This window comes from Vombatus ursinus, unplaced genomic scaffold, assembly GCF_900497805.2.
Source record: "Vombatus ursinus unplaced genomic scaffold, bare-nosed wombat genome assembly UNPS02014770.1, whole genome shotgun sequence".
Taxonomy (NCBI): Eukaryota; Metazoa; Chordata; class Mammalia; order Diprotodontia; family Vombatidae; genus Vombatus; species Vombatus ursinus.
In genome coordinates, this window is record NW_020954548.1 from 2,465,928 (window position 1) to 2,479,118 (window position 13,191).

Consider the following 13,191-nt stretch of genomic DNA (forward strand, 5'->3'; position numbering starts at 1 on the left):
GAAAAAACTGAGGCAGACAGAGGTCAGGTGATTTGTCCAGGGTCAAAACAGCTAATAAGTGTCTGAGGTCAGAATTTTTTTTTCAATATTTATATAGCACTTAATACATGCCAGGCTCTATGTCAAATGCTTTATGATTATTGTCTAATTTGACCCTCAAAACAACCCAGGGCTATGTTTTAGAGTTGAGTATTTGGTTTTGCTCTAAATTGCACACTAATTTGGACTGCCCAATTAATATTTTCTTGTGCCCACAGAGATAAGTAGAACATAATATATAAGAGAATCCAGAGAGAAAAATTGTAACTGAAATTATTACTGTCTCAAAGCCAGGCAAATTTCTAGTAATTACCATTCCTCTCTGAGAACGCAACGACATCAACCAATTCAAATCAACTCAATTCAACAAATATTTATTAAACAAACACATACTTTGTGTAGAGCATAAATCATCTGATTCCATAAACCGGAGAGAAAACTGTTCTCCAGCAGGAAAAGAAAACACAAATCTCTGTCTTTCCCCTTTCTTAACACATGAGGTCACTAGTGAATCAAAAATACATTTTTTCTGGGAATAAGAGCTCCTTCAGAACAATTTTACGTGATAGTAAGTTTTAAAAGGGCTGATGAGCAATCTCTCTCCTTTAGGGGAAAAATAAAATTCAAGTTCAATTTGCCTCAGTAATCCCAGGTGATTTTCAAGTTGGAAGGCAGCTGCCTGGAGCTAATCTCATCAAATTTAGTTCCATCCTGCACAGGTATGCTGTAGAAATGAACAACATCCTTGACACTGCGCATCTGATGAAGCCTAGAGTTGGGTACCACATGGCCAAATTCTTCAGCCAGCTGTGCCAACAGAGAAAACTTTAGCTGACTCTTTTCCAGGCTGGTTTCTTGCCAATCATTATTAAGGCATGTACCAAAAACTCCCCTGACATGAGATTCTACACGACTCTGGAGATCCTCAGGAGGAATGTACTTTCGACTTCGTGGTGGTGGACATTCCAGAATAGGCTCTTCTTTAATCTCTACTGCCTTCTCAGGAATCTTTACTTCTTCCAGCTTCTTTCTAAAATAAGAAATAAGAAGCAATGATGTTAATTATTATCATTCCTACTAATAACAGCTTTATGCTTAAAAAGCATTTTTAATGCCTAGACCATGGCATTACTGAAATTATCAAGGCATTAATGACTAAAAAAAACACAAAAACCCCTAACTCCATCTACTGAGGAGGAAGCTGAGAGTCAGGTCTGCTAACATATGATACTCTGAGGAAGCACAAAGTAGGGAGAAGTCACCTGAAGGGCCAGAACACCAAAGATTCATCCAGTCATTCACTTAACATATAGATGAGTGCCTAAAACCAAATCCTTAGATTTTCATAGTGATTTGCAATTTTCAAAATGTTTCATAGTCACTGTGACATTTGGTCCTCCCGACAGCTCTCTAAGTAGGGTATGGTATTCTTCTGACTTAATAAGGGGAAAACTGATATTTAGAAATAGACTACAGAAATATAGAAATTCAACAACAAATAAAAAATCTGTCAAGCAGCTCATTGTGTAAATTCATTGTGACAAGCACTGTAAATAAAAATAACAGGTATCACCCTCAAGAAGTTTGGAGTCTGGGAGGGGAAGGAGACATGTGCACACAGCTATGAGTTTGCATATGATTAAGTGTATCAAATCAGAGGAGCAGGAGAAGTACAAGAAGGAAGTGGAGACAAGTGGCAATGATAAGGAAAGGCATTATGGAAGAGATGGCACCTGAGCTAAGCTTTGAAGAGAGAGAAGCTTTCAAAGGTGGAGGTGTGGAGGAGTCCATCCCAGGCTGAGATGAGTGTGTGAAGATGCACTGCAGAAGGAGAGCTAGAGGAGAGAAGGGAACAAAGAACTGTTCAGTCTGGCTGAGGGTCAGAGTGGGCAAAGGGAAAGAGAATGAAATAGAGCATGAAAGGGAGGTGAGAGCCAGACGGGGGCGGGGCCCCTAAGCTTATGACAAAGAAATGTCTATTTTATTTGATAAGAAGTGGGCAGTCACCAAAAGCTAAGCAGAGGAGGGAAAGTTGGAATTGTGCATTAAGAAGATTACATTGGTAGCAATCAGAAGGATGGTATGGAGGCAAGAAGACCAGGTAGAAGGCTACTACTATTAAGTCTTAGTGTAAGTAAGGAGGTCCCAAACTAGGGTGGCAACAGCTGGAATGGAAAAAACAATGCTCAGAAGGACAATCATTCATCTAGAACTAATTACATCCTTCCTCGGTGGACATCCTCAGTAGCTCCCTAATGCCTAAAAGATAAAATGTCAATAAAACACCTGGCATTTAAAAGCCTTCACACTGTTGCTCCAATCTACCTTTCCAGGCTCATTCCACTGCTCCCACCTCTTCACACTCTATTTCCCAGAGAAACTGAACTACCAGCTGTTTCCAGAACTTAGTCCTGCTCTTTCCTGTGTCTCCACATTTACACAGGCTGTCCTTACCTAAAATATGTTCTCCCCTCATCCTCACCTGTTAAAATCCTTTTCTTCCTTCAAGTCCATCTGACGTGCCATCCCTTCCACTAAGCTTCCTGTTGCTCCCAGCTGAAAGCATCCTCTCTCCCTCCTCAAATTTTCCTTAGAACTTTCTGTCTGGTCTTGTCCTCTTCATCATATTTATTCTTGTATGTGTGGGGATGTCTTAGGCCATCTATAAACCATCAAACTTCTTGTGGACAAAGACTATGCATTTTTTAAACTTTATATCCCCAGGGCTGAACATAATGCATCACATATGCTTTAAAAATATTTGCTGAATTGAATATATCTGGCATTTTATAGCTTCCCCACAACTCCAGGAGGTCATTGATTATGTATTTAGAGCTAGAAGGGACTTTGGAGATCCCTACAAATCTATACAAGCCCCTCATTTTACAGATAAGGAAATGAGGCCCAGAGAAGTTAAGTAAGGAAAGTAATACAAGTATTACAAAGTGACTTATCCAGGATAACAGAGCTAATGAGCAGCAGAGCCAAGACACCTATTTATTTCAACTATACCACAGGCAATTACTAGGTGGCAAGACATTGTACGAGGGACAGTGGGGGACACAAAGATGAATGATGAACAATCCCAGTCCTCCACAAAGCTTGCAATATAGTTGGGAAGATAAATACAAGAAAAGTTAACCAGTGGTTCAAGACATTATAGAAAAGATGGTACACGGTAACAAGTGATACTAAGTCCTTTGGACACTCAGTCCCAAAAGCAGCATGGTGGAGGCAGGGGAGAAAGGTAAGGCATGTTTACAGAAACATATAAATCCCACAATCTAATTGGAATTTCGGGGCTACAAACTCCCCCAATGACAAATTTGCCTACTCAGCAGTACTCACTCTGCTCATCAAAACGTGTAACTCCAGTCGCACCTCCCAACTCCCTGCATCCTCCATCCTTGTTATCCATACTTTAGGCATAAACTGTTCTTTCTTTGCCCCTGTAACTCTTTTTCATAACCAAGCAGCCTAACCCTTCCCCAATGCACCCCTATCAGATGTCCCTTCAACTGTGGGCTGGCAGAACCTTATTCTGTTGTGAGCCAACTCCCCTGCATCTTCTACCTTTCGCAAAATCCATCCTTTTACTTCCTGACTTGACACAGAAAAGACCTGAGAAAAAGCCACCAGAAGCGGCAATGGACTGAAGCCATTGGTGACTCTTTAGAAAATAGTGAAGGAACGCAGGCAGAAGCCTGCGTCAAAGAAGTTTGAGTGAGTGGACTCTTGAGAAAGTTGGCAGTGAAAAGGAGAGACTAGAGTTGTAGGAGGGCTGAGTATCCCTGAAGGGCCGGACAACAGAGAGAGGAAGCTAGTATGACAGGTGAACAAAGCGGGAGATGACCCTTCCTAAGCTGAGGGCAGTCCTTGCTGGGGGGTGGACACCCCTAAATGACACTTTGCACAATGCAAGAGCTGTCTGATGACCCCAGCTCAGTTAGGGGGAAACACCTAAGGTCACCACTGAAGATAAAGCATGAGACAGTGGAAAGAGTCGGGTGGGGGCGGGGAGGGGCACGGTCAAGAGACCTGAGGTCCTGACTTAGTCAACAACTCCCTGGGTAAGCCTGGATTAGTGAGTTCTCCTCTGAGCCTCAACTTCCCCATCTGTAAAAACAAAGTTGGGCTAGCTGACATCCAAGGACTCTTCTGATCAGGACAATCCATGAGGCCTGGTATGTAGGTTGGACCCACTTCACAGCTGGACAACCTGAGGTTGGGAAGAGGAGGTGAAGGGGTGGGGGAAGCGGGGTATGTCGCTATGTCTGTGGCAGGACAATTCATTACAGAATCTAAGGCTGTGGGGCTAGACATGACCTTGGGGATCACCTAACCTAAGCCCCTCGTTTTACGGATGGGGAAACCGAGGCCCAGAGAGAGGGAGCGACTTGCCTAAGGTCACACAGCACGGATTTCGAACCTCTCCCCTCCACGCCCCCCTCGGCCAGGACCTAGCTTCCAATTCCCTCCAGGAGGAGGTCGAGACCGCCCGGCTGTGGCTTCTACCTGTTCTGGCCCCATAGGGCCCGGCGTGGGGTCCTCAGGACTGTCCCTGCGAGTCGTCCGCAATACGAGTGGAGTCCAATGACCGCCGCCATGACAGCCCAGACGCGTGAAGGCGAAGAGAGAGCTCCGCCCTCGCCGCGCACCGCCCCAGAGCCTAACTGCATGCCGGGAAGTGTGGTCTTAGTATCTGGGAGTGGAATGCCGGGGCATGATGGGAGTTGTAGTCCCGGATCGAGCATGTCTAAGGGGCCCTGGCCCTTGGTGCAGAATGGCCAGTCAATGCCCGTGAGGCTGGGGCCGAAAATCCCAGGAGGGATAGGAGAGAAGTTCTGTAATGATCCCATTAAGTTTATACCTTATTCTGGAGGGAAGTAAAGCTTTTCCCCCTCCTCCCCATTCTGTTCTAGAGGTGGAGTCTGGAAAGGCCCCGTTCCTCATTTCCTCCTTTCCACCTCAGCTCACCAGATCCTGGTCTTCTGGTTTCAAGCTTCGAGACAGGAGATGTGGTTTCAGACTCCCCTCGGATCCCCGAAGGGACATAAAGACTCTGGGAAAAAGCTGACAGACAGAGGACCCAGAAACCTCTGTCATGGCCTTGTCCCCAGCTTGCCATACTGGAGACTTCGGAATCTCTCTTTGGGTGCAATTTGAGACCTTCTCACTAGGTTGAGCTGAGTTATCTCACTCACCTAGGCAGACTCACATACACGTAACCTACGGAGGCAAAGCAGCATAGCATACTCCCACCTATCTCTCCATCTCAAAGTCGTTTGTCTTTACAATAATGTTGTATATGTATTTTTCCTGGTTCTGCTAACTTCATTTTGCATCAGTTGGTACAAGTCTTAACAAGTTTTTCTGAAACTTTCTCCTTCATTATTTCTTATAGCACAGTAGTATTCTATCACTACATATAACTTGTTCAGCCATTCCCCAGTTAAAAGGTACTCCCTCCATTTATAATTCTTTGCCACCCCAAAAAGAGCTACTATAGATATTTTTGTACATATACTCCTTTTCCTCTTTCTTTTATATCTTTTGTATATAGACCTAATATTGGTATCCCTGGGATGAAATTTAATAATTTTTAAAGCATAAGGCCAAAGTGTTTTCCAGAATGACTGGACCAGTTCGCAGTTCCACCAATGTACTGTACCTGTTTTCCCATAGGTTCTCCAGCGTTTGTCATTTTCCTTTCAGTTAACTTTGCCAATCTGTTGGGTGTGAAATGGAACCTCAGAGTTCTTTAAATTTGCATTTCTCTAATTATTAGTGATTTAAAGCATTTTTCATATGACTATGGATAGCTTGGATTTCTTCCTTTGAAAACTGCCTTGTCCTGTCCTTCAACCATTTATCAATTGGGGGAATGGTTCTTATTTTTGCGAATTTGAATCTTTGCTAATATAGCTTAGAAATGAGACGTGTATCAGAAAAACTAATAGCAAAGATTTTTCCCATTGTAGCAGATCTCAAGAAGTCCTTCCCTGAATTTCACAGGTCTGAGATTGATTGGGAGCCAGGTTTTACCAAAGATTCCCTTTTTTCCTCAGCTTAATCTCTCTTCCCCATAGGCACATTCTCAAAGTAGAATCCTAAAATATTAGATGATGACAACATTGGTCACAGGTAAGCCACAATGAGTCACTGAGGCTGGCTGGAGTGCCACTGCCTGATATTAGCCTTACTTTATCCTCTCCTTTTAGAGCTTTAACAGGAAACTCAATCAAGGAAATCATATTTCCAGGTCCCAAAGGCCCAAAATGACTTGTACTAGAGACTAATTGGGGCAGCTTGGTGGCTCAGTGGATACAGTGCCAGAGGCCTAGAGGCAGGAAGACTAATTTTTCTGAGTTCAAACCTAACCTCAGACACTTATTAGCTATGTGACCATGGGCAAGTCCCTTAACCCTGTTTGCCTCAGTTTCCTCATCTGTAAAATGAGCTGGAGAAGGAAATGGCATGCTACTCCAATATCTCTGCCAAGAAAATCCCAAATGGGGTCACCAGGAGTCTAAAACAACTGAACTGCAACATAGACTAATGTGCCTCTGTCTTTTCTCCTGACTAATGTTAGGTCATATTTCTTCTACAGAGCTATAAGGTTTAAAAAGCTCTTTCCTTACTACTGTGTGAGAAAACAGGCTCAGAGAAGAGATTGCTCATATCACAAATGCCAGAATATTGGAACCCAGGTTTCCTAATTTGAAGTCTACTGCTGTTTTGAGAGTACCAGGCTGCAGCTGTTATTTTTCTGTCTTCTCAAAGACCCCTTTGTGTTTGTTTTGTTTTATATTCTGCCTTAATGTAACCGTTGCTGCAACATTCAAGCAGCAGAATTGATGTGATAACTGTTAAAATTAATTATCTGAAATAAAAAGAAATTGAGGACAAAGTTACTGAGCCATCTATGATTTAATTTCCAAAGCTAGCATTTGCATATTAAATCAGGTCACCTAACTCAGATACCAGAGAGGAGTGATTTATAGAGCTGATTTTTATATGAGAAAAGAGGAATTTTAAAAAATGACAGAAACATAATTCAATCAGACAAAGCAGGTCACCTGACTAATTAGCTTCTCCCAGGCTTTCTTAATCCCATCCATAAGTCCTTTCCTTACAGGTGGTGCCTTTTGTAACCAGAAAGTGTACTGGGAAAGAGGAATTTGTGGTCAGTGGTTAGCAGTCACCCCCCCCACAGAAGATTCCATTACTCAACTTAGACTCTAGATCAAGGAAAAAAGGAGATTATTCACTAAGAAAAAAGGAACTTAACCTCTGCTAACCTTTCTCCAGCTGCCAGAAAGGGGAACTTAGCCTCTGGTCAACCCCCCTTTCTGGGGGAAAAGTGAATTCTAGCCTTTTAAAAAAAAACAAAAATTTTATAATCTTATGATTATTTTATTCTTCTAAATTATCTGCTACTAAAAGTTGGGCTTCCTTTTAGTAATCTTTTTATTTACAGTGTTGTGGTCATTTTGCATGTAACATGAATTACTCTGGTCCATGCTCTTCTGGCCAGGCCCACTATATTTCACCTGCCTCAGACTTCCTTCGTACTGATGCAGTTTGAGGGGTTCGGAGACCCCTCAAGGACTGAAGTACAGGATAGAGTCATCTGGAAAGAATTCACAGACTCAAGCAATCTTTAAGTCAAGTTGGAAAAGATTTATTGTTACACTATCCTGTGGGCAAAAGTTCTTAAGGAACCTGTGACCTTAGAGGGGTACAGTTAAAGTTTATATAGGAAAAACTATAGTAAAACATGTGCCAAGTATGCTAATTAGGTGATGCAGGAGGAATTAGGGAGTGGTTAAGGAGTGGTCAGTTCTTAAAGGAACATTTTTGTATCTACTGCAGGCGTTTTACCAAGAGTTCACCAGGAAAAGGCCAGGGAGGGCGGGGGAGGGCAGAGAGGTATGATTTTTAGGTCTGTTATATCACTAAGTTAGCTAGCAGTCAGGGCCAGTCTGCCACTAATCAATGTCTTGATTGACAAGATAGATGTAGAGAGTGTTAAATATGTCTTAAGTCTAGGATACACACAATGCGGAGTCCAGGATGCATGTAATGAGGTGGGGAGTTGGTATAGATGGTCTGGTGGGTACCAAATATCTTTATGAGCCAGTACAAAGTCAGTTCAAACTGATAATTCCTACAGTTGCAGTTTGTTACTGTAGCAGGGAGAGGGATAAGTATTTTGCTGGGGTCCACTCATAAGTAATTGCTAGGCATAGTGGCCTTGGGCTGGGGAGAAACCCTCAGAGATAGTGTTTTGGGGCTAGGGAAAAATATGGTCTTGGAATTGGAGTCCGAGCACAGGCACCCAAGCACCCCATCAGTACCCTGAAGGGGGTTAGGAAATCTCTAATAGGGTCTAATAATAATAATAATAATAATTAGTGTCTAATAATGACACTGACAATGAGTCATTTCATCTCTGGGCTTCGGTTCCTCCCAAAGAGCTATTAAGCTCATCGAGAAACTTCAGTATGTCACTGTTGAACAGTGCTGCACCACTGTGTCATTTCATCTAATGGATATTTATTGAGCAACTTTTAATAATGCCTGCATTTTTACAGCTTTATTGTTTATATGCATTACAAAAAACTATAGTAGAAAAATCACTGGACTGGTGCAGTGGGTAGAGCACTGGTCCTAGAGTCTTGAATTCAAATCTGGCCTCAAACACATGATACTCACTAGCTGTGTGACCCTGGGCAAGTCACTTAACCCCAGTTGCCTTGCCTAAAAAAAAAAATCACTGGACTAAAAGTCAAGATACCCTGATTCTAATACCTCATATTTATATTATCCTTTACAATTTATAGTTGTTTTTCCTCACCAAAACACATACATACACAATACATACAACACATACAACCTGAAAGATAAATAGTACAATATTCCATCCTGGCTCCACTGCAATTAGCTTCGTACCCCGGCTAAGCTTAATCACTTTGTCTTAATTTTATCATCTCTGGTAATAATAATTCACATAGAGCTTAAGATTTACAAAGCATTTTGCTGACCGCAACTTTGTGTAATAGGTAGTTCAAGTGGTCTTATCCTCATTTTATAAATGATGAAACTGAAGTTTAGTAGGATTAAGTGATTTTCCCCAAGTCATACAGCTATTAAGTGTCAGAGCCGGGATTCAGTGCAGGTGTCCAGGTGCCATTTTCAGCATTAGATTGTTTCAGCGGTCATTGCCTTCTCTAAGATTCTATGAGTTCTCATGATATCCCTGAGAAATAAGCTGGGCAGATATTGTGATACCTATTTTGGAATTAAAGAAACAGCTCAGAGAGATATAAGTGATTTGTCTAAGTTATAATTAGTAAGTGAAACTTTGCTCATGTGCATTTACCTCATTGAATTCCAGAATCTTGGTATTCTCAAAGGCGTTTCCTGCCTAACAGATAAGTGGCCAAAGGATAAGAACTATTTTCAAAAGAGGAGTTAGTAATACAACCACATGAAAGAATGCTCCAAATCTTTAATAATGAGAGAAACGCAAAACAAAACAACTCTGAGTTTTCACTATTAACCAGCAAATTAACAAAGATGGCAAAAAATGGGAATAGTCAATGTTAGAAGAGTTGTGGAAAGACAGGTACACTAATGCATCATTGGTGGAAGTGTGAGCTGACCATTCTGGAAAGTAATTCAGAATTATGCAAATAGAGTAGTTAAAATGTCTATTCCCTCTGACCCAGAGATTCCATTGTTAGGCATATAACCCAAAGAAGTTACTGATAAAAAGAGAGGCTTCATAGTGCAAAATATTTGTAGCAACACTCTCTGACTATATCTCCCCTTCAGGGTCCTAGGGGCAATTCTCACTCCACTCTTAATCTGAAGTTGTACTTCCTTTCCACTCCACACCAGATGCCTCTTCCAGAATAAAATGATCACTTCTAATCTTCTCACTGTTCTACTAATTCAGTTTTGGATTCTCTAATGCCACCCCACCTCCCTCAGCCTCCTCTCCCCTCTGATTGGAGGGCTGGAGAGTAGAGTACTAAGGTCTTCCCAAAGAGGGAGGGCAGAAATGGCCTGTCAGCTCACTCCACTCTTCTTCTGCAGCTCGGCTTGGTTTCACCAAACAAGATGGAACAAGATGCCCCTGCATCAGGTACCCTTGATGTCTTGTCATCACCTCACATTGCTGGTTTCCTTTTGTGTCTTGTCTTCCTCTATTAGATTGTAAATTCCTTGAGGGCAAGAACTGTCTTCTTATTCTTATTTGTAAGCACTTAGCTTAGCACAGTGCCTGGCACATAGTTGGCACTTAATAAAGGGCTATTGTATAGTAATTTTAGTTGTCTTTCTCATATAATAATGGCTCAACTCTCCATTCTGGTGTGTTTCCCCAACTCTAAACTGCCAACTCCAGTTCCACGTAACCAGTAACATCAATATTGTTTTTATAAAGGGATATTTACCTTGAAGATATAGCAAGAACAGAAGTCAAACATTTCCTTCCCCCACCCAGCCTGGGGGAACACTCTCCCCGACTACACAGCCCCTGGGAGAGTGGGCTCATACAAAGCAGTTTCTACACAGTTTCAACATGACAAGTTCACTTACAAGTGTGGCATGGTAAATGGATACCTCTACTTTTACATGGTGAATGTGTTCTTGGTTTCAAGATAGCTCAAGGAGAAGGGTGTACAGTGTGTTCAGGGAAGACTAGTACCTCTGGTGTGAGGGCTGCTGAGCCTTTTTTTCAGGGCTGCTTTCCGCTTTTGGTGTCCATCAGTGAGTTAGGGAGGTGTCTACCCCAAACATGTGAAGACTTCCTCAGCCGAATAGATAGATGTGAACAATTTGTTCCAATGGGTCATGAAGGTGGCAGAAGCAGGCACGTGGAGCACGTACAGCATGGTTAGACATTGAAGATGCCACGGTCATGTGCTGCATCCCAGGCAATACCAGTCATATTGACTTTTGTCTTGCCACTAGACTTCAATGACTCTGGAAGAAAGAGTGAGGCCAACAACTTTGTACAACTCTGCCTCAATTAAATCTAATTTATATGTAAGTCAAAAAACATCACCCTATACCATTTTACCATTTTACATTTTACTATTTCATTATTTTATTATTTTACTTGTACTCGAAGTCCTGTGGCAAATGGCAAGTGGTGAAACAGCAGACATAAATACATTGGGAGCTATAGCTGCACACAGGCAGCCCTGGTATAGGGTCATCTTCTCACCAGATCGTAGCAGCACTGGAATTGGGCAGTCCCTTAGATGTCTGGGTAGCCTTTTTGAAGGCCCACACTGCTCACTTCCTGGCATGAGGAAGGGGCTAAAAAAGTGCTCTAAAAATTGTCTGCTTCATTTAACCTAACCACCACAGAAAGTAGGGATACTACAAAAAGTTTTATGAAGATGATTCTACTCATCATTGGTGTGTGGAATATGTGCATGCTTATGGACATCATGAAATCCTGTAGACCTGAAAGACAAACAGTTCTTGTTGGGAGAGAGCTCAGCAGGTATCGCATCCAAATAGCAGCCCTGACTGCTGTAAGGCTGGTAAATGAAGGCTGGCTTACTAAAGTCAGAACTGGATACACATTTTTGTGGAGTGGTTGCTGTGATGAGGAGTGCCATGAAGCTGATGTAGGTTTTATAATAAAATCTAATTTAGTCAACAAGCTTGTATGCCTCCCCAAAGAAGTAAATGACAAGTTCATGACAATGTAATTGCCATTTGCATGCAAGGGCCATGCAACCATCTTCAATGTGTATATTCTCACCATGACAAACCGTGATGAGGTCAAAGAAAAATTTTATGAAGACTGAGAGACCCCCATTATCGGTGTGCTGAAAGAGGACAAACTTGTAATTCTGGGTGACTTTAATGTCACAGTAGGTACAGACTGCCAGGCATAGCAGGAAATCCTTGGGAGGAATGGAGTTGGGAACAATACCAGCAACAGTCACTTACTTGTGAGTTGTGACTTGAAGACTTGTGCATCTCATGACCTTCTCATCACCAACACTGTTTTCCGTTTATCTAAATGCAATAAAACTTCATGAATGTACCCTCACAGAAAACATTAGCATTTAGTAGACTATGTCATTGGAAGGAGAAGAGACAGGATGTGAGAGTGACGAAGGAGATATGTGGCACAGAGTGCTAGACTGATCATAGACTCATCCTCTCCAAGCTAAAAATTCACATTCAACAAAATCAGAGGTCCCAAGGCAAGATGACGACCAGAAGACTTGATGACAATAGATAAGAGTGCTTCTCCATGTGGAAACAGTTTGTTGCTGACTTGGAGGGAAAACTGAGCCAATACCCAATTGATAACAGAGGAGCAGAAAAGGAGTGGGCAGCTTTCAGAGATTTAGTGTACAGCACCATATTTACTCATCTGGGCCAGAACGCTTACAAACATCAGGATTGGTTTGATGAAAATGATGGTGAAATTCAGAAGCTACTAAATGAAAAATGAGAACTCCACAGGTGTTGCCAGCAGGATAGCTCATCTGTCTCTAAGAAGGCAGTGTTTCACTACATCAAAAAGCAAAGTATAAACAAAGCTTAGAGAGATGCAGGATTCTTGGCTCAGTAAGAAGGCAGATGACATTCAGTTTTACACTGAAAGCAACAATCCAAAGTGCTTCTATGATACCCTGAAGGCTATTTATGGACCAAAGACATATGGCGCCTCTCAACTACTCAGCACTGATGGAGCCACACTGGTACTGGAAATATAGACCAAACACTTCCATACTGTCTTCAACAGACTAGTGTTCTCATCAATCAATACTGAAGCTATTGACCATATGCCTCAGTTTGAATTCAATCCCTCTCTAACCAAATTGTGAATGCAGAAGAGGTTTTGAATGCTATTAGGCTCCTCTCATGTGGCAAAACACTTGGTGCTGATTCCATCACAGCAGAGATTTACAAGGCAGGGGGTCCGCTGCTTGTGTAAAAGTTGACTGAAATCTTCCAAGTTATATGGCAAGAGGAGGTGATCCCTCAGTAGATCAAGAATGCCTCCATTGTCCAACTCTATAAAGGAAAAGGAAATAGGCTGTCCAGTGACAATTGCAAGGGTTATTTCTCTCTTAGTCTGGCAAAATTCTGGCCAGAGTCCTCCTTAAT

At 42.1% G+C, this 13,191-nt stretch overlaps 1 protein-coding gene across 1 annotated transcript; it reads right to left on the reverse strand.

The window, feature by feature from the left end:
- Window positions 1-397: 397 nt before the first annotated feature.
- MRPL50 (mitochondrial ribosomal protein L50) lies at window positions 398-4,660 on the reverse strand. The gene is made up of 2 exons (XM_027863112.1): window positions 4,555-4,660; window positions 398-1,069 (listed from the first exon to the last, which is right to left on the reverse strand). The coding sequence occupies exons 1-2, from the start codon at window positions 4,644-4,646 to the stop codon at window positions 679-681; spliced, it is 483 nt and encodes a 160-aa protein (XP_027718913.1). The 5' UTR covers window positions 4,647-4,660; the 3' UTR covers window positions 398-678.
- Between the last annotated feature and the right edge of the window lie 8,531 nt (window positions 4,661-13,191).